The 22,100-nt window shown below is 37.6% G+C and overlaps 1 protein-coding gene across 3 annotated transcripts; it reads left to right on the top strand.

Moving 5' to 3' along the window:
- Positions 1–7,282, top strand: LOC125266260. 3 transcript variants are annotated; one of them, XM_048186765.1, is made up of 4 exons: positions 1–192; positions 349–396; positions 6,246–6,608; positions 6,679–7,282. In XM_048186765.1, the coding sequence occupies exons 1-4, from the start codon at positions 171–173 to the stop codon at positions 7,134–7,136; spliced, it is 891 nt and encodes a 296-aa protein (XP_048042722.1). In that variant the 5' UTR covers positions 1–170; the 3' UTR covers positions 7,137–7,282. The 3 variants fall into 3 exon arrangements, with proteins under 3 accessions (XP_048042722.1, XP_048042732.1, XP_048042740.1); XM_048186775.1 differs by lacking the exons at positions 1–192; positions 349–396 and adding an exon at positions 5,997–6,080; XM_048186783.1 differs by lacking the exons at positions 1–192; positions 349–396 and adding an exon at positions 6,006–6,120.
- Positions 7,283–22,100: the final 14,818 nt, after the last annotated feature.

Here is a 22,100-nt window from a genome sequence, read left to right as displayed (position 1 = left end):
TGCGGTTTGTCGGAACACCCCCCACTTCTCCCAACGCGTGCCTCTGGAAACGCCCAAATTGTTGGCGGATGATTTAAACATTTGTTGCGCGAGCAGCACAACTCAACGCATTGTTACCTCGCCTGTACACCATCGCCTACTACTGCGACCTGTAAATTACCAACACTAAAATGGCGGCCAACCCTAATAACGGTATGCAGCATTTGTTTAATCATACGTTAGACATAGGCTAATTACTTTATGCCAAAGGTGTACGATTGACGCGAAATCCACTGTAACAAATATGGTAAATGTGTTCAGAGCTGGTTTAATACACAATATGCTAAACAAGATGTTTTCATTTCTCAGCTGATGAAGCTCGTCTTCTAACAAACGGCGAAGACAGTGCAACTAGTGGTAAGTTGGACCTATACATCTGCTTTTCACCTAACTTAGTGTTAAAACATCCACTGTTCTCGTGTGTCCCACAAAACTTTACATTGTGAGAGAGATGTGGGGAAACGTGTGGTAAATAGGCTTAGGATGTTTTGTTGTTGTTAATAAACAAGCGTTTGGTCAAGAAAAAATGTTTCACTAACTATCCAAACGAGGCAAAGAAAATGAAAGACAACCGTAAAAGTTGAACAGTGCTTTCAGAATGGCAAAACAAAGGCAAGAAATTTAAAGTATGTTTAAATGAAGCAATAGTTACACCACGGGCACATCAAACAAATAGGCTGAAGACTATGAAACTTTTTTTTTGCGCGCGCGACACCAATTTCATAATGTAGGCTACCAATAGTTACATTATTTCTTCCGACGGATAAAGATATGACGAAAAATTCACACATATCTCTCTCTCTCTCTCTCTCTCTCTCTCTCACTCACACACACTCACACACACTCACACACACACACACACACACACACACACACACACACACACACACACACACACACACACACACACACATGATACACATACACAGCTCTTTACGACATCAAACAGGACTCCAGATACGTCACGCTGTGTTGTGAAACGAGATGGGGGGTGTCTGGAGGTCAATCACTGGCTCTTTTAAGTTAATGATCCTTCATCCCTGGCTGTTTTACACCTAATACCTGCTAGAATTTGATTCACCCTGTGGGGGTGACTTTTAAATCAGAGATTTGAGAGGGGCGAAAAGTAAAGTGTCTGCGCTCAAATAGGTTGATTGGGACACTTTTTTTTTTTTTTTTTGCCTTTTATGGCCTGTGACGCATGAAAATGATATAAATTAAAGATATATTCTTCTCTATACGAATGTAGAAATACACGAGATGTTGTTTAGATGTTGTGATTCTAGTTTAAATAATTGAAAGGAAAACAAAAACGTGTAATGGCCAGGACACAGACCTCATTTATAACAACAGTAATTGAAAGTTACATGGTGTATACTTACCAATGGGTGCAACAGTGCTTCGTGAAGCTTCACAACATTTTAGAATGATTTGTTTAAACCAGTGATTAGAAGCGCACATCAAACCACCAAAGTCACGTGATTACTGCTTCGTTAGGTCATCAATGTTTTGACATTTCGATGGTTCGTCGCTAGAGGGCGATGATAACACGGTGATCATAATGCCTATAGTCCTATATATATATATATATATATATATATATATATATATATATATATATGAAGAGTTTCGTTGCAAAACGAGATAAATCCGTTTTTAAAATTTTTGTCAAAACATGTTTATTATTATGTTATCATGTTATGATTTTGTTTTATGGTGCTACTTAGCTGTATTTTTTAAGTTATGAAGGTTTAAATCAAAACAAACCAACTGCAGTTGAATTGATATTAATTGGAATGCACAACCAAAAAACAAGATTTTTGAAAAATTAAAAAAACGGATTTATCTCGTTTTGCAACGAAACTCTTCATATATATATATATATAATATCATATATATATATATAATATCATATATATCAGTGGCGTGCAGCGGTGTTCTGAAATGAGGAGGCACATTTTTTTTATGAATCTATGTAAATTCATGTGCATTACTCTTAACATTGACACATCTTCCTTGTTAAATGAACATTAGCTACTTTACAGTACATCAAAAAAACAAAAACAAATACAATGTTCTATTTATCAAAACCAAGTCAATCTCATCACATTCGTGTTTTAAGCATTCTACATTCATTCCAAAATAATAACTAAAGGCAATAATAAATTAAACAATATATTTTATTTGTGTATTGCGGTTTTTCTTTTTAATTGTCAACCTAGGATATTTTGGATCATCAGTCATGCTCCGTAAACACTGTCTGTCACAGGCACGAATTGTATTTTTAATTTCACCAAGCTGATTGCACTAAAACCCCACAGTCATTATGCTTTCAGTCCATTTCAAGTTTGATTTTGACGTGACATAAAGCAGTGATATCTAACTGGGTGATCTGTTTACTTACTTTTCAATAGGTTGTTTACACATGACGTCACAGCAGCAGCGCGAATGAGTCTGGAGGGCAGGGAGTCATATTTCTATATAGGAATCCTATCAAAAACTCAAAATTCGCATGTTTTACGTCATTTATGGTTGCTCAAATCGATAAAATCGAGAACCCAGAAGGTGTTATCGTTTACATAACTTTACATAACATACCGTTTTTTATAACTTATTTAGTTTTTTAACTTTAATAGTTGTCGCCTTTTATAGCGTTTTGCGTCTGCTGATACTTAAATGAATATGGATACCTGCTTACCTTTTTGACTTGGTTAAATAGCCTATTCACATTCTTCATGCTATCGTTTGCAGGGAGGATAAGATATTTTATCCTATTTAATTATAATTTGGTATTTTCACTTCAGTTTTGTAGTATTCTGTTCACAATGTTGTTCTGGTTACCATGAGAACAGTGTCACGCGCTGCTGCTTCAGCCATCGTATGGTAAAAAAATGTCCAAATGTGTTCAACAAGCTGACAAAAGTCGGTCCATTTATTTGTTGGAAGCGTGTAAATGTAACTAGTTTTAATGTTGTTTTTGTAAATATTCACTTTCCCATATGACCATGGAGGAGAATCGGAGAGTCACGTTCAGGACACAGACACGCTGTATTTTTGTATTTATTTCAACAAATGACAACCAAAATCAAACCCATAGAAGCTCCTGAACAGTTTTGAAGTGGCTGTGTGCAAGTTATAATCATTCACAAGCCGAGTGATCATAGGCCTACTCTAAAACATAATGTTAATTATTACACAAAAACCAAATACAAAACTCAGCAAATATTTTTTTTTTATCCGGGGATAAAAATAATTCAGCAGAGGGAGGGATACATAGACGAGAAGGGGGGAATTTTTTTTTTTTTTTTTTTTTTTTTTTATTGAAAAATTAATTACTTAAGTATACCACCAAAAATGCAAGCTCTGAAAATATAATGCAACAAAATGCAAGCACTGTTTAACATAATAAAACATTTCAAGTGCAATTGAGCATGCTTTTTTGTTTCAAAGACATTCATTAATTTACTTCCAAATCTTTTCAGTTTTGATTTTAGCATTTCGCATAATGATCGTGATTTAAAGGGTTAGTTCACCCAAAAATGAAATTTCTGTAATTTATTACTAACCCTCATGTCGTTTCACACCTGTAAGACCTTCGTTCATCTTCAGCATCCAGATATCCCTGTTTTTTTTCTGTGATGCCATTTTTTTTTACACCATTTTGCATCACCTGGTGGACTTTTGACTGATCAAGGCCTTTTATGAAGTTGCATTTTTGTATTCCCGCTTATGGACAGTTGAAATGACAGAGGTGTGGCGCCGCAGCCCTTCTTCACTGTTTTCTCTAGTCATGTAGCACCAATTTCAAAATTGTTCCCCTTTCTACCACAAAGACAGCCACGTTTTATTAAAAGCCCATCTTTGCCAGTAGTGAATTGCCCTTTTAAACATTGGAGAACAACTCCAGTGTTACCATCGCCTGAACAACGATATGTTGCACTACTATGACCTGTAAATAACCATCACTAAAATGGCTGCCAACTTTAACAGTGTGTAAATGATTTGCTTAAATGTAAGTTAGAATTGGAATTAAACAGCTTTCAACAAGCCCCTTTCAGAAATCCCAGTAAATTACTGTAAAATTACCAGAACGGTTTTTCAGGTAAATGCACAAATGTGCTGTTCACACAAGCAATGGTGTTCTGGCTCTTTACAGTTAAAGGATTAGTTCATTTTCAAGTGAAAATTACCCCAAGCTTTACTCACCCTCAAGCCATCCTAGGTGTATATGATTCTCTTCGTTCTGATGAACACAATCTGAGTTATGTAAGTAAATATCCTGACTCGTCCGAGCTTTATAATGGCAGTAAGCGTTACCAAACGAGTATGAGCTGAAAGTGATTCCACACACTCCACACAGCTCCGGGAAGTTAATAAAGGCCTTCTGAAGCAAAGCGATGCATTTGCATAATAAAATATCCATATTTAACAAGTTATAAAGTAAAATATCTAGCTTCCACCAGGCCGCAGAAGTGTAAAACTCTAGCAGTTCAAAAAGCGTACGCTACGTCCTACACCTTCCCTATTCAACTTAAAGGAAAAAGCTTAACTGATGTGATGCCAGTTTACACTTTCTTTCTGTTTTCTAAAATGAATACGGAGGGCGGTCTGGCATAAAATAGTTAAAAGCAGGGTGACTTACCATAAACAGCTCTGACAGAACTTTGATTGGCCAGATGCAGCCCCCTTCTTATGTCAGCGCATTCGGACCTCTTATGTGCTCAATATTCATTCTTTGTTCGCACACAGCATCATACCGGTAATTTACTGGTGATGTTACAGCTTCTCATTAGAGCTTAGATTCTCTGCCCGAGCCCGGACTCGACCCGATATTTCCCGCCAGCGTCCTCGGGCCGGGTCGTGTCGGGCCCTTGATAAAACACGTCACGTGTCACGCCATCACACCTGCTGTGCGTGCTGTACTATTCAGTAGCTTAAGTGCAACATGGAGCTTGAAGAAGCAAAGAAAAAAAATAAAACAGGAGAATTAACTTTGAGCAAGTTTGGAGGAAAATCGGAGGTATGGAAACATTTTCCACGAAACGTTTCTTCATTCGGAATTTCAGATCCATTTACGATCCATTCAATTATTTCTGAATTTAAACAAACAACGCAGTTTACATGTTTCTTCCTTTTCGTATTATTCATTAAGATAATAATTAATAAATGCACGCACAATTATGAACTTGATAAATGTTACAGATATGTTTTACTATGCACAAACAAATGCCTTTCAACTTACATGTGCAAAATTCAGAATTAAATGAATGTGCTGCAATTTGTACAAAAAGAGAGTCTGTAGTAGCCTACGTGTTTTAGCCATTAAATAAGCACATTTAGTTCCAAGTTTAAGTTTTGTTTTGAAGAAAGGTTTTCTTTAAAGTGAATTTCGTTTAGTATAAATTGTATCTTAATTTTAATACATTTTTCATTAACCAATTGCCTGGATTTAATACATAAAAAGCAATATAGCAGACAATATAATAATGACATGGAGGCGCCGGCGCGCCGCGGTCACACTTACACCATGTGAGACTCGTGTAACACACGCTGTCACCGAATTTACAAATGCACATCTTGCTTGTTGCTCACACACATATTATGTTGAAGTAACATTATTAATAATAATTAATCTTTAAGAATATTTGATTGAATGCTGAATGTTGTGCTTGTTCAATTTAATACAATTAAAACTTTAATTATGATAATTAAAATAATTGAATATTTAATACTGAGTGGCCAATTTTTGCTCATTTATTATTAGTGTATATATATATATATATATATATATATATATATATATATATATATAAATGCGCAGCTCCCCCCTGTAGCCTAAATGATCTAGCACAGCAGCACCTGCGTTAAAAAAAACAAAATCTGGCTCCGCCCCTGGTTATAACGGCCCACATATTAAAAATGGTCGGGTTTAAATCGGGCTCGGGCTCATAATTACGGTGAACGTGTCGGGCCGGGCTTGATTTGTTGGGCCCGATCTAAGCTTCTCATGCGGGGAAATTGCCAGAACCAACTTATTACCGGTATTTTTGAAAATGTTCTGTTCACACATGATCTCTTACGGTAGGCCTAATTTACCAATAAAGACTATGTGGAAAAAAAGGGCTATTGGAAGAATTGTGTTCTTTGTTTTAATTCTTTTAAGCCCTTCTACACAATATGCTAAACAAGGGTTTTTCTGTTTTCAGTTGATGAGGCTGGTCGTCTAACAGGCTCGTCGTCTAACACAACTCAAGGTAAGCTTGTTATGCCTCTGGGTGTCCCCGGGTTGTGTGGAAGTGCAAAAACAGCAGCCCTGAATAACCTCATAACAGAGGTACTGGTACCTTTGAGTGGAGATAACAGCGGGTCCAAACCCTGTGACAGAGGTTCAGCAGTGACTCCACAGGAATCACCACAGACTACAACATCCCGAAGTCTTGGTCCTGAGTCCAACGAAAGCAAAACATCCACCTCGACATCTGGGGAAAAGCGGGAGAGGGAATCCGACAACACCTCTGATATTCCAGTGAAACGTCGTTTGAGACTATCGGACGACACAGAGGAAGAAAGTATGTATTAATAAGGAGAAGGCATCTCTAAACATTGTGTACCATTGTGATATCTTTTATTGTTTCACAGGTGTACAAGACTATGATGCGAGATGCGCCGAGCTTTGGATCGATGGTGAAATGGCAGCTTGCGAAGCTCATGAATTATCTCAAGCCAGCAGCAACGGCAGACGCCAACACTTCCCCAGAGACCCAAGACAAGTAAACGATGCTGTTCGACGCAATAATTCTCAGGCTCAGCCTGTCACCCAGAAGACGAACAGCACACATCCCGGAATAATCGCCTGTTTTACAGAGTTGATCAAGCTTTATCGTCACGCTGAGGTGTTGCGGAGAGCGGATTTCACATCGATGATCAATTTACTTCGTGAAGTGCAAAGGGATTTTGCAGGGTTGTCAAACGAAATCCATAATATTCGGAGGGATCAAAGAAAAATGTTAGATGCGCTCTCTCTTCTGTCTGAAAGAATGAATGTCATTCAAATGTATGTGTTAGACACACACAAAACAATTATTGGCAAAAGATGATGTGCCTTTTTATACTGATTTGTTGTGCTCGAGCCATTGTTGTTTCTGGTCTCCAGTTTTATATGACGAGTGTTTTTTATGGGACCCACGCTTGTTCATTGGATGTGTTACGTGTGTAGTTTTTAAATAAATCACTTCAAAATGTCGCACTGATTTACATGACAGCTAGACAGATACTGAGCAGGGTACTGATAAGATTTTCCAAGTAATGCGGAACAGTTTCCGTCATATGCCTGGAGGCTGCTACCTGATTGATCCTTTTGGATAATATTCACTGCTTCATACTTTAATAAATTTGGTTTATAATCAGGGGTGTATTCCAAAAAGCAAGGATTTACACAGACACGCTGAATTCTCGGTTAATTAACCCAAACCTTGCTTACTCGGGGTAAAGTCTGTTAAAAACACAGCCTGGAGTACGTTCAGTCAACCCAGACAGGGTACATAAAAGCTGGAGCAGCTGACTTGTTGCCTCCCTAGAAGACAAAAAACAAAACCTATCTGTGCTGTTTAAGTTTTTATATTTAGCCATTTTACTTCCACTTTTGCTTTGAGATGCATCACATTTGTGGATAATACTTTACAGGGGCGTAGCACCAAATTTTGGGCCCTGGGTACAAACCATCTTGCTGGGCCCCCGTACCAAATACCATAGTGATACCAATGGGAGGGGTATTGCATTTTTATCATAATAACACTTAAAGGTGCCCAAGAATGCTTTTTTACAAGATGTAATATAAGTCTAAGGTGTCTCCTGAATGTGTCTGTTAAGTTTCAGCTCAAAATACCCCATAGATTTTTTTAAATTAATTTTTTTAACTGCCTATTTTGGGGCATCATTAACTATACACTGATTTTTTCAGCGCGCCGCCCCTTTAAATCGCGTGCTCCCTGCCACACGAGCTCTCCACTATATTACAGCACATTTACAAAGTTCACACAGCTAATATAACCCTCAAATGGATCTTTACAAGATGTTCATCATGCATGCTGTGTGCATACATCGAATCATGTGAGTAAAGTATTTATTTTGATGTTTACATTTGATTCTCTGAGTTTGAGGCTATGCTTTGTGGCTAACGGCTAATGCTACACTGTTGGAGAGATTTATAAAGAATGAAGTTGTGTTTATGCATTATACAGACTGCAAGTGTTTAATAATGAAAATAGCGACGGCTCTTGTCTCCGTGAATTCAGTAAGAAACGATGGTAACTTTAACCACATTTAACAGTACATTAGCAACATGCTAACGAAACATTTAGAAAGACAATTTACAAATATCACTAAAAATATCATCCTATCATGGATCATGTCAGTTATTATTGCTCTATCTGCCATTTTTCGCTGTTGTTCTTGCTTGCTTACCTTGTCTGTGCACAGATCCAGACGTCAATACTGCCTTTCCTTGTCTAACGCTCGAACATGGGCTGGCATATATGGAAATATTGGGGGCGTACATATTAATGATCCCGACTGTTACGTAACAGTCGGTGTTATGTTGAGATCCGTGTGTTTTCCGGAAGTCTTTTAAACAAATGAGATTTACATAAGAAAGAGGAAGCAATGGGGTTTGAAACTCAATGTATGTCTTTTCCATGTAGGCTACTGAACTCTTGTTATTCAACTATGCCAAGGTAAATTCAATTTTTGATTCTAGGGCACCTTTAAAATGTAAACAAAATAAGCCACACTCTGATTAATATATTTTTTGTCTGAAACTGAAATATATGGCTTTAAATGGTTGCTAAAATATCCTTTATTGTCACAATACCTTTTTTAAAGTGTAGGCTAAGTACAAGTTAATTGCTGATTATTTGTCTGTTTAAAATAAATGCAGACTATAGAATCACAGGGTACACTAACCGCCAAACTAAACATTCAGTCTTTGAATTACGTTTTAAAATAAGTCATTTTCAATCATTAAGATGTGCATTAAACTGAGAACAATCCTGTACTTAATGTAAGAGCGTGCGCGAGCTAATTTGCATAACAATGCAGTAAAATAGGCGCTAACGATCTGTGTTTTCGCGGGTGTTAGATTTTGACAATGGAGGGAAATATGCAGTGTTTTCATGTAAACTTCTGACTCTGGGGAGAACTGCAGCAGAAGAGGAGACAAGCTGCTCAGCTGCCTGGAGTGGCTGTGTGTTGAGCTCCCAGCTCCGCCTCCGTCTGCTTCTCACTCCGTTATTTACTCAGAAATATTGTTTGCTCGCCATGTAGGGTGTGATACTATAAAGTATTGGTATATTATTCAAATAGAGTACGAACATAAATGTATGCTATTCTACCTGGAGTAGATATTTATGTTAAAACAATGTCAATGCTCTGATGCATTTGGAGCTCACCTTTCTTTTCAAAAAACTGAGTGAGCAACTGCTTGCCCTCATTTGCCTTTCTCTCTTTAATCTTCTTTTCTTTTCGTTTTTGAGCCCCTGATTTTCCTTTCTTAAGGAAAGACATGACTCTTCCCCTGTCTTCCTAGTTCATATCACGGCTAACTCTAGCTCCTGTCTCATTAACTGATTCACCGCAGGTCCGCAGCAGAAGCACCTGACTTGCGGGTCGTACCATTTACATTGATTCGAGAGGGGTGGTGGGGCCCTGCACAGCATGAAAATGATTTTTTTTTATACCAAACCAGTGTCTAACTACAAGTTTAGTTTTGCACAAGAGCTTTTTTATTTGTACATAAATGCTATACAAATGTTAGTGTATGTATATGCATGTATAGAAAACTGACTTCTAAGGGGGCCCCCCCTGCCTCGGGCCCTGGGTACTCGGTACCCTTTACCCCCCCAGTCCGACGCCCCTGATACTTTACATAGCAGGGTGTCAAACTCAGTTCCATGGCCTGCAGAGCTTACCTCCAACCTTAATTAAATGCATCAAGTCTTTCAGGCTTATATAAAAACTACGGTTGCTTCTCAAACGGATGGCTGCATCCAAGTAGTAGGCATATCTCAGCGCAACCTAATTTGAAGACTGCTTGGGCAGCGTTTAACTCCACTTTTAAACCTACACTTGTGAACATCCCTGAACACTTCCCCTTAAGTGAGTCCCTACCACCTTTTTTAAGTGTGTTCAACTTCGTCAAGAGAGGGAAGTGTATTTGGACAGACCATCGACCCCTTGATTTTGACAGAGGGAGTAAGTCTACTCGTATGTTCACTTCAGGCAGATCCATAAACCACAAGTGTGATGTCACAACAGCAACTCACAGTGCTCAAAATTAATTTATCCACAAGTGATCAAGGGTTTAGGCAGTTCCATTTAAACACATTGCAAGGGTTCTGCCAATTGTGGGCACTCGTGCAACGTATGCAATGACGTACATCCGAGTGAACGAGACTGAAGGAAGTTAGTGAAGGTAGGGCAAAAAAATAAAAAAAAATAAATAAATATTTGTTAATCCACTTTAGACATTCTACTAACTATAAGTTACTTTGCAACTACATGTAAACTTATTCTACTAACTCGAACCTTGACAGTCTATTAATACTCTAGTGCAGGGGTCTCAAACTCAATGTACCTGGGGGCCGCTGGAGGTAGAGTCTGGGTCAGGCTGGGCCGCATCGAGTATTCCACAAAAAAGGAGCACAATTGATCCTTGTTTGGAACGTTTCTTCCAAACATTTTTTCATAACGAATCAATTCATTTTTAAAGATATTGTGAGACATTGTGAGTATGAGTTCATTTAATAATTTAATTAGAATTGTTTTCACACCTGTCATAGTCAAAGTCATAGTTAAAACATTTATTTTTTAAAGAGCCATTTGTGAGCTAAAAGCTGGGTCTTTTCAGCGAGCTGAGTCAAACGAGCCGGCTCACAAAAAAAGAGCCGGAATGTCCAAAGGTGCGTTCAATTCGACCGCAAGTGGACTGCGAAGTGGACTCATAGACTGTAAAAAAAAAGATGGACGACGCGACGCCGCTTCCTTCCATTGTATTGAACTGAAGCCAAAATGGGCCGATGAATGGGCGCTGACACGTTACGCAATACGTCAAAAAAAAAAAGTTTGGAGCCTGGGCATGCGCAGAAGTAATCGTCGGTGGAGCCCGGAGGCGGAGTCGCGATATCAAAGTTCCGCCCAGACGACTGCGTCATCATTCATGTATTTTAAATAGACTATAAAAATTATACACAATTTAAAATTCTACCTATAAAATAATAGGCTATTCTGTTTCTAGAGCAATAATATTTTTGAAACAGCAAATTCAGTAGATAAAATCAATATAATATGCCACTAGAAACAACTCTAAATCGTCAGAAACGGTCCTGCCATTTTAAATCAAGTTCAACTAACGTTACAGGAGATCGATTGCTGTAATTAGAGTAAGCTATCATTAGTTTTGTCCAGCTAATTATTATTTTATACCCATAAAAATAAGTAACTGCCAGATAACGATCACCTGCTTTTTCCCGACATGGTTAACATTAGGTGTGTTATCTTAACTAATAACATTTATTAATTAGCTTATAGCGCCCACATTTAATGTTACAGAAAAAAAGTTCAGTGATCCGTCAGATCCTGTAGGTCGGTTAGTACAGTTTACTGCTGAACAACTCATTTTGTTGGTGTAAAATAACAAAGAAATCGAAAATTAACAGTTAGTTAATACATCTTCAATCTCCCCTCGAAGCTCCGACAGTCCTCAAACAAGCTGTCAATCAACTTCGAATCATGACGACACGCCCCGTTTTTATAGCATCAAATTGCTAGCTAAAATCTAAATCATCACAAAAACGAACAATTGAATATATATCAGCGTGATAACAACTACCTTAAATGACCAAAATCATCTTTCAGAAAGCTTTATTTGAAGCAGAATTTATTTTTAAATTTTCACTGAAGTCTCATTCTTCTGCATTGAGAGGGCGGGGTTTATGACCTGTACTGCATCCAGCCTCCAGGGGGCGATCAAAGAGCCCGCAGCTTCACTTTTCAGGACGTATGAGACACCCGAGTGGACTTCACAGGGTATTTCGCCATCTTAAAGGGTTACTTCAGGATTTAGCATTAAGCTTTGTATTAGTAGAATACCACCAGTATTTTCGAATTACCGTGCTTTCCCCCTTCATATCAGCCCGAGATGAGAGATTTATGCATTTTTATTCTGTAAAAAAGCCTCCGATGACGCAAAAATCGTCATTTTGCGTCATCGGAGGCTTTTTTGGCCAGAGGCTTAAAACTACAGCCAGTAATAGCAAGTAGTTCGGCATTTTTTCGCCACGCCCATAACATATGCGCGTTTGAGGCATAGGTTTGAGGTTACTCACGGACATAGATCAAAGATTTTATCAAAAGTGGGTGTCACAGTTATATTTTTAAGCTTACAGTAACATTATTTTGTTATAGTCTGCACTACATCAGTGGTTCATCTCGCAAATGTATCGGTCTCTGCAGTCATCTCAACCAATACAACAACAGGCTTTTGTGGTAAGTTAGCATAAATAGATAAATAGACTAACTCAGTTTTACAGAACAGTGGCTTTACTTTGATAACAGTCAACTTATATGCAACTTATATGTAATTGTCTATCTAACGTTACTTTGCTAAGTTTGCAGTTTCACTGCTACCTACAACACTACATATAGGCTACTGTGTTATCAGAAATAAGAGTCTAGTATCAGCGAGTCTTACCTCTAGGCGAATACGCTTAGGCCGTGTGTCCACCAGAGCGTTTTTAGCCAGCTGAAAACGCTAGGCGCTCTGCTTAAAACGTCCGTCTGTGAGCGCGCTGTGAGCCGTGAGAGCGCTTCTGCAGCGCAGCGTTTTTTTTCTGTTGGGACGCTTTGTTGCTATGATACGGAATATCCATGTCACTGTTTACTTGTAAATGATTTTGCAGGAATTTGTTTCAGCCTTAGGCCGTGTGTCAATTTAGCACCATTTCGCTGTAAATGTATGAACTAACTCACGATTGTAACCGATAGGCGTGGTTTGGGCGTGGCCTCGCAAGGGCAGCGAAACAAGTGCATTCTGGGAGTTGTTGTCTTTCATCCACATTAGTCAAAAATACATTTTCTGCCTTTTCTCAGTCTAGAAAGCTCCAAATTCAAAAATAATTTCACATTTCTACTACATAAATGACCAATTTTAAATACACATTCATCTTTCCAGGGGTGAAGTACCCCTTTAAGTGAGATTCCATTCCGAATGGAGCGAACATGTTCAGTTCGAAGGGCACTGCGAACGGGATAGGGAATAAGCAGTGCCCAAGGAAGTCGACCGGAAGTTGAAGTCGGCCGCGTGCCGCCATCTTGTAGCAGAACTTCACTTGCGTTAGCCATCCCATTGACTCCCATTCATTTTGGCGTCACTTTGACAGCAAATAACTTTACATCTGAGGCGTTTAAAGACTCAATTTGTCCATTATTTATTTCTAAAGATACACGACAATGTATAAAGGGCTCCATTACCTTCTATGTTACATTATGGCCCCGTAGAAACAGTTTTTGTAAAAATAGGCTAACGATTGCGTCATAACCACTCGACTCTCTGTCGCACAGTAGAGAAATTACCGTACAGACAGGAGGAGAAGCTCGCAGGCAATAGTATGCATTAACTTAATATGGCGTACTGCCGTTACATTTTAAAATACTATTCAAAATAATTAATCAGAATAATTACTCCTGCTCACTCACGCCAAAGAACTCCCCGCTCAAGCTCGCCGTCTCTGCAAGATTAACGATGGCAGTTTGCACGCACAGCTACTAGAAGATTTACATCTGTCAGACAGGTTGCTGACGTCATCAAGCTTAGTTTGAGTCTGCGCGTCAGAAACGGAAGTGCTAAAAATCGCTAAAAATGGGCTTCACATGTCTCAATTGAGTTCCAATGGGGTCGCTGTGTCCATTTCTTTTACTGTCTATGGGAATAAGGGAACATCGATACATCACTTCACAGGAAGTAGAGAGGTAAAATCACCCAACTGTCACCGCCTCACCATTCAGAACTACGATGGAGGAGAGCCGTTGAAAGAGTTTTTAAACGGCTCTCCGATGGAGGAATTTACATATGTGTTTTGAGTATACATTTTGTTATTATTATACGAACGAAAGTATGAATGGTTAAAGCGATGAGTGTATTTGCATATTTTATTGTATGAATAGGCATGACAAAGTAAAAGTGTTGAAAAGCAGCTGAGGCTCTGTCATTTTTTATTTTACTTTATTTACCTTTTTTTTTTTTTTTTTTTTGAATACAAAAGTACAAAGGCAAATATACATTTACAGAGAAGATAGAAATTACAGGCTCAACACAGTGTACATATATAAAAAGCAAAGAAAATAAATAGAAATTTGAAATCATAATTTACATGAACTTAAATAGAGAGTAAAAGAAAGGGAAAATAAATTAAATAAAAATAAAAATTATGGGCAGTATCACAATAAATCAAATGATGTCAAAAGATAAAGAAGCTTCATAGCACTCTGACCTCTCATCTTATTAAGGGCTTTGGAAAAACATTTCAAGTCATTTTTGAATATAATAAGTAGTGGGGAGGATTTAAAGAATCTACATTTATGGATAAAAGAAAGATATGATCTGTGTCTTCAGAATGGCTCTCACAGAAGGAACAGGGGACAATTTCTATATTAAATTTTTGATTTAGGAATTTGTTAGACGGATAAATTTAATTTAAAATTTTGAAGTGTATTTCTTTTGCTTTAGGAGAAACAGGAAAATTTAAATAAGCTGTTCTAAGATATATTACAGTATTCTTATCAAACATGTGATCTAATTTGTTCCTTTTGACTTGACAGGGATAACAGGTTTTTAAAATTACCTGTCTTATATACTTGTTAGAACAGCTATCACTTTTAATTTGAATATCTCCAATGTATAAGGCGGGAAGAACTGGTTTAACTTCAGTATAAGAAAGGGAACATCTCATTAGCATTTTTATGCCAGGAGGTATTGCATTAATGACAGTGAAGAACTCTTTCGGGTGACAGGCAAAACCATGTTTCAAAGTAAAAGCATTACAGTCTAAAATGTTACCCTGTTCATCCATTAGATCTCTCACTGACCATATACTTCTGCTTAACCAATTCTTATAACATAAAGATCTGTTTCTGTGTAATATATATTTATTGTTCCAAATTGAAGCATTATGAGGTGTAAAATTGTGTGTATGTGCCAATTTCCAAAATAAGAGTACTTGTTGATGGAATGTTGATAGTTTCAAAGGGAGTTTCGATAAATCAAAATCACATTTGAGAAAAAACTGAATTCCCCCAAGTTCTTGAAACAAAGCTGATGGCACTGTAAACCAAAAACTATCTTCTTTACATAGAAACATTTTTAACCATTTAAGTTTTAACAAAATGTTCATATTTTCAAATTCAATTACATTCAAACCACCTTGTTCATACGATTTAATAGTGTCTGCTTTTTTAATATAATGAGCTTTGTGCCTCCAAATGAAATTATACATTTTTTGGGAACATGTTTTAATAAAATTCGAGGGGGGAGCCAAAGAAAGAGCGGGATAAATCAATCTTGATAAATATTCAACTTTGGTTAGCAAAATTCGACCAAAAATTGAAATATCTCTTTGTAACCAACAATTTAATATTCGGTTTGCTTTTTGCAAGTTATTATCAAAATTTTCTTTCGTACTTATTTTCTGGTCTTTGGTAATTGTAATGCCTAAATATTTCACTTTATCTTTTACCGGGATATTATGCAAAGAAGTGATATCACTCTGATGTAGGGCCAGAAGTTCACATTTACTTAAATTCAGCTGGAGTCCTGATGCCTTAGAAAAAATATTAACTAATGAAATAGCCAGAGGAATTTGATCTTTGTTTTTTAAAAATAGTGTAGTATCGTCTGCCAATTGACTAATTGCTATACTTTTATCAAATACTGTTAATTTTTGTACCGTTTGATCATGAATAACTAAAGTAGACAACATATCTGCAGCCAAAATGAATAAAAGAGGGGATAAAGGGCATCCTTGCCTTATTCCACGACTGATAGGAAATCTTTGTGATGTACCATAAGGAAGAGAAATGGAACCTTTATAAATCATTTTTATAATATTGACAAAGTGTTCACCAAAACCAAAGTTTTCTAAAGCTTTAAATAAAAACATAGGCCTATGTTCTAACGTGTAGAAGGCTTTTTTACTTTATTTACCTCAGAAGTGTTTACTATGCGGCTGCGCGTGGAAAAGAAAGCGCCCGAGATGAGACCCAGACGGTGGATTAAGAATACATAGCCTACAGTTAACCAAAATGAGAATTTATTTTCATATGGCATGAGAGGCTACAGCTTCAAATCTGTTAAGAGTCCATTTTAAATTTGAAAGTAAATTATAATATCTATTTATTTGTTATATCATAATCTGCGCGACACCGTCGTTGACTTTCTTTGATGACGTTTGTAGTGCGTTCCAAATGAGTGATTATTGTCAGCGAAGTCCACTTCAACGGATAGCTACACCGTGCTCAAGGAGTAGGGAGCAGTGAACACTGCGTAGGGACCATGTCGAATGGAACGCAGCTCAAGTACTTCGCGGTTGGCTTGACAACCGTTGACAACAAACGCCGCCGAAAGCTGTCACGAGATCTACAGTAGCCCATAAGTGATAACAAAATAAAGCAAAAGTGCGGCGAGCGCGGCATATGCAACGACTCATCAAAAAGGTGCGTTTCAGAATAACTCGCGGGCCGCACTAACACTAAATTTTGATGTCAAGTGGGCCACAAAATATCATCCCGCGGGCCTCGAGTTTGAGACCCCTGCTCTAGTGAGAGTTAGTTGACATGTAATAGCAAAGTTATTTATAGTATATAAATGTATAAGGTCTAAAGTGGACTATCAAAATAAAGTGTCACTGCGAAATGAACTTAAACGCAGCCTTCATTTCACATCCTTCATTTTGAAGGATTCATCAAGTGTTTCCTTCACGTCTTTCAATCCTCTAATCACACTCCAATTCACAAAAGAGAATTGACGAAAAATGAGCACTGAGCTTGTCTGAGTTCATTATGACAAAAATGTTTTCAGAGATGAAGGCATACATGTAATATCTTGTTTTGGTGTAAATTAATCACTTGAAGGCACAGTATGAAAGTTTTGTCGCTACAGGTCGCTTATTCAAAACAATAACAAAGGCGTAGCTTGACGCAGTGAATGAGCCTGGAATCATGGGAGTTGTCAACTTCACCTTCACAGCCGATGGAAAGCAATTTGACAGGACTCAGGCAGAAAGAGGCATTAAAATGGTGGGGTAACTCAGCGCTGTTTTACTTGGTCAAAACAATCATAGTAAAAATACTATGAGAATGTGTTGAAAGTTATAACGTTACTGTGTGCGTTCGCTTAGTGGCTGGTATGAGACACTACGTTAAATATAACTTTAATTGTAAAATAAACAACAAAACGAAAGGAGCAGCAAACTGCGGCATAATAAAAACAGCAACGTGAAATGTCCCAGGCTCTCAGCTCGCCCTGCTTCATACCACAGTAGCGTTAATTACACTTTAATACATTCGCTCATCCATGAAAACAACCTGCCTGAGTCCCGTCAAACACCGCTTCGGTGTTCTTGATCGCTTTAATGTAATGGGGATATTCCGAGTTTGTAAAAACATTTTGTTTTTTATGCTACTGAAATAATCAACGTTAAGTCTTTTTACTAATCCGTAAAAAAAACATAAACAAATTCTTTACGGTTCTTGACTCGTTTTGTCCGTAGCCAGAATATGATGCTTTTTCCCCACCAACATTTTTTGTCAACTTAATCATCATCATTACAATTTTAAGAGCAACCATAATGATTTTGTCATGACATTGCAGCGTCACCCCTAGGCTAATGACTTCATGTTTATAGGCTTTTTACCTTATGCAATGTTGAGCAGCATTAAACATTAGGGAAAACAAATAACACTCTAGAATTGTGATTGATTAAAGTAACTGGTTAAATTTAGGTATTTGAACAACAGATACGCAGATTTAAGTAGATTTTAATAAGATAATTATAAAAACTGGCCCCTAAAAAGGTAAAAAATGAAGGACATTGTCTAATTCGCAATACATTCGCAAAACAATACATTGTTTACAATAATTTAACAATTTTGTCTTAAAAACAATCACTATACAAAATCAGGCATATATACCAATAACAACAACATTAATAATAACAACAATTACATAGAATCTTTTAATTGAATACTCGACAGAAATTCTAAAATTACTCCAGGAGAAACCTTTTTAAAAATGTCTATTAATGTGTTCTCTGTATAAAACCGTGGTCTAATATTATTTAAAAAAAGGACATTCTATTAAAATATGTTTTACACTCGTAAAATTCTTACACAAATCACAGACCGGTTTCTTTTCCCCCTTCAATAAATATGAATGAGTGAGTCTTGAATGTCCAATTCGGCATCTCGTATACAACCTGGTCATATCTGTTTTCAAAATAATAACTAATAACTCCTTGATTTAAAACTGGATTCACCTCATATAATTTGTTATTTAAACATTCGTTCCATTCCATTTGCCAGTTATTGTAAAGTACAGGTTCAATATGGGTTTAACGTCAGATGCTGGTATTTTACATTCCAAACGAAGTGCTTCCTTTGCTGCTTTATCTGCTTGTTCATTACCAGTCAATCCCATATAGCCTGGTATCCAAAACAAAACAAGACAAACATCTTGTTTCTTTAAAGCAGGGGTGTCCAGACTCAGTCCTGGAGGGCCGGTGTCCTGCAGAGTTTCGCTCCAACCAGCTCCAAAACACCTGCCTGTAAGTTTCTAGTATGGCAAGTTAGACCTTGATTAGCTGGTTCAGGTGTGTTTAATTAGGGTTGGAGCTAAACTCTGCAGGAATGTTGCCCTCCAGGAACGAGTTTGGACACCCCTGCTTTAAAGAGTCCACTTTTCCTATTATGCTGATAATTATAGGATGTTCAGTTTTCAAAGAATCTAGTGTTTGTAGGCAGAATTTAGAATCTGTGCAAATTAAAAAATTACATTGTTGTTCCTTCTCTATTTGCAGCTGCTGATACAACGGCATTCTGGCGTTTTGTTGTGCATGCACGAATTTAACTGCTACTTCTTGACGTTCTAAGCAACAGATGGAACGGCAACAGCAACTGGAAGTAAACTGTCAACTGCCGTAGCTAAAAAACGCAAAAATCGCTAAGCAACAACAAAGAGGACGGCATAGAGGATCATTTAATCATTTGACATAGTAAAATAGAAATTATATTTAAATAAAAGCAAGAGAATGGTTGCTTTTGGCATTAATAGGGACTTTAAGCAGCAGCCGCTGATACAACGGCATTCTGACGTTCTGTTGCGAATGTTGGCGTTCTACTGTAACCGTCTACTACAGGAGAATAGCCAATTTGCCGTAGTCGATAATATGTGACAGTTCTATGTAATATTTTAATTGTATCTGTATGTCATTTAATGCCAAAAGCAACCATTCAACAATTTTGCTCGGTCATTGTCATTTGTGGGTTTTGTTTCTTTTGTGGTTGTAGGCTGTAGGAATTATTGAAATAACTGAAATGGCATTTGGCGAAGTGATATGGAATTGCAATGCCGTCAAAAGCGGCAACTACTTTAGCTGTGTGTTTTCCTGAAAAGAATTGCACCCCTTAGAACGACGGTCAACCAATCAGATTCGAGCATTCAACAGCCCCGTAGTAAAAGCAAAGCCACTAGATAACAAGCCTGCAACCATTAGCCAAAAAAGCATAACGGCTAATGCTAACGCTGCAGCTGCTATGCAAGAAAGGAGACCAGAGGCCATTACATGATAGGCTGAGAGGTGCCACACGTGATTAAGTTAGCTGTTACTCTATGCACAGTCCTAAAGTGCGCATCTCTTGTGTCTCATTTCGGAGGCATGCGTCTGACTGTTTCTATTGGAACCGGAGCTTCTGCCGCTACAGTAGCACGTTGACTTTACCAATTGGCGGTTGGCTCTTATTTATAAGGTGGGACTTATTCCGCCATATTGCGCCTTGCACAGTTGTTCTTTCTCCCATTCAAAAAAAACGAGTGACGCGTCTTGTGTTATTCTATAGTCTTTGTCACTACACAACACCCTTAGCAAACACTCTTAGCAACGTAAACTGTATGTTCTCAGTTAATATTGTTAATTGAAGCTTACTGAATTATGTAAAAGATTATTGTGAGAAAAAGATCGAGCGAGTTTATTACCTGCATTCAGATTTAACATTTTTCCTTCAGGTCAGTCCTATGTTCATAATAAAAAATCTGTTTAAATGTCCGATGTATTATCTTGTCCTTTTAACAGTTAAAGGTGCAATTGTCGTGGCAGATTTGATGCTTCTTTGTCCCTTCAGATCTGGTCTTGAAGAAAAACTTGCAGAGTCGAAGTTTCAGGTCTCAGAAAAACTCACAGAGTCGAAGTCCCAGGTCTTAGAAGTATTTAACTTTATTGTCAAGCAACAAAGTGAGATGCCAGCTCCGCATCTGAGGCTTACCCTTTTACCCTTACAGTTACATAGGCCGAAAGGGCCTCACGACACTTCTAGCTTTTATAGTAAGCAAACAAATTCTACAATTGTTTTCTAAAGGATGGATAAAATACTCCAACACAATATGTAAGAATTTTGCAGTAAAATGTCCAAAAACCACTAGGCCAGTGTTATATATTTTGTTCACTTGAGTACTTACAATATCCCAAATGTTTCCAACTATTTGTAAATCATGAGAAAATTGCAATTTTAACCAAGGCTCTGGGACGTGTGAGGAGTCGCCTGTCAGTTGCGTCATACCCGCGTTACCCTCGGTTTACGGTTTTATTTTGTAGAAACCATGGAAACACCAAAGATGCTTTAATATTTACATGTGTTAATAGACAAGGGAACAACTGTTTTTATTATATTTATAGACAGAAAACTAATTATTGTTATAGCTCAACATGTTTAGTAATATTGTTTAAATCTACCATGCTTTACCATGCCTCAGAGAAAAACACTACTTTGTGAAGTAGCTAACATAGCATAATCAGATACAGCTTTATTTTTAATAGCGGTAATACAGCATTTTCTCCATCATACAATATGTTTTAAAATTGCATGCCATTTATCAACACAAGCCATCCAGCATTTAATATGATATTCTAAAATCGATCTCTTACTGCAGTGTGTCTCAAACAAGTGTCTCACAGCAGCCATCGAGCGAATGCACAGAGTAACGTTATAACATTATTTTCAACACACTAAAATGTATCTAATATGATAAACAGAGCTGTGTTGTGAGACTGTGTCATAATAAAAGCTCCGCTGCTCGTGTTGCTCAATCGCTCCAGCTCCTCGTTCAGCTCCAACAACACTCAGTCCTGCTCTGCTTCAAACTACAGTAATGTTAAGAATTGCATCCATGAACATGATTTATAAAATCAATAACGTACTCGAGGCTGGTGCTGTAGGTCACCGTGATTTTGCCAAATAAGACATGGATCATCATATTTTGTTGATCCTGGAACAACATCCCAGTCTGAAAATTTTGTCTTAACCCTATTCCTACCCCTAAACCTAATCCTACCCATAACTTATCCCTAAAATCAGAGGGGAAAGATAGGTGAATAACATTGATGTACAACAATGGTCTCAAACTCAATTCCTGGAGGGCCACAGCTCTGCACATAGTAGTGCAGTTTTAGTGTGAGACCAATGATGTAGAAGGACCTAACCCTGGTTGCAAGCCTAAACTTGACAGAAACAGTAAACTTGTCCCTCAAATCTGATTGGTTGATTGGAATGTTGTTCCAGGATCAACAAAGATGTTGATCCAGGACCATGTCTTACTTGGCAAAATCATGGTGACCAGTGCTGTAGCGTGAATATGTCACAGCTGAAGGGGTTGCAGGCACTCTTCATGCTTATTGCTTACATAATAATCATGGTAATTAACTGAGTCATCAAATCTATGGAATGACACAAATGAAAATAATGTT

The sequence above is a fragment of the Megalobrama amblycephala genome, linkage group LG1, assembly GCF_018812025.1.
Source record: "Megalobrama amblycephala isolate DHTTF-2021 linkage group LG1, ASM1881202v1, whole genome shotgun sequence".
NCBI classification, from domain to species: Eukaryota; Metazoa; Chordata; class Actinopteri; order Cypriniformes; family Xenocyprididae; genus Megalobrama; species Megalobrama amblycephala.
The sequence above is the reverse complement of the archived record's forward strand: the minus strand, read 5'-3'. Positions and strand labels throughout refer to the sequence as shown.

Coding starts and splice junctions, on each gene's coding strand:
- LOC125266260 (XM_048186765.1), top strand. CDS start 171: ATGGCGGCCAACCCTAATAACG. Junction 397..6,245: donor CGAAGACAGTGCAACTAGTG/GTAAGTTGGACC, acceptor TTCTGTTTTCAG/TTGATGAGGCTGGTCGTCTA. Junction 6,609..6,678: donor GGACGACACAGAGGAAGAAA/GTATGTATTAAT, acceptor ATTGTTTCACAG/GTGTACAAGACTATGATGCG.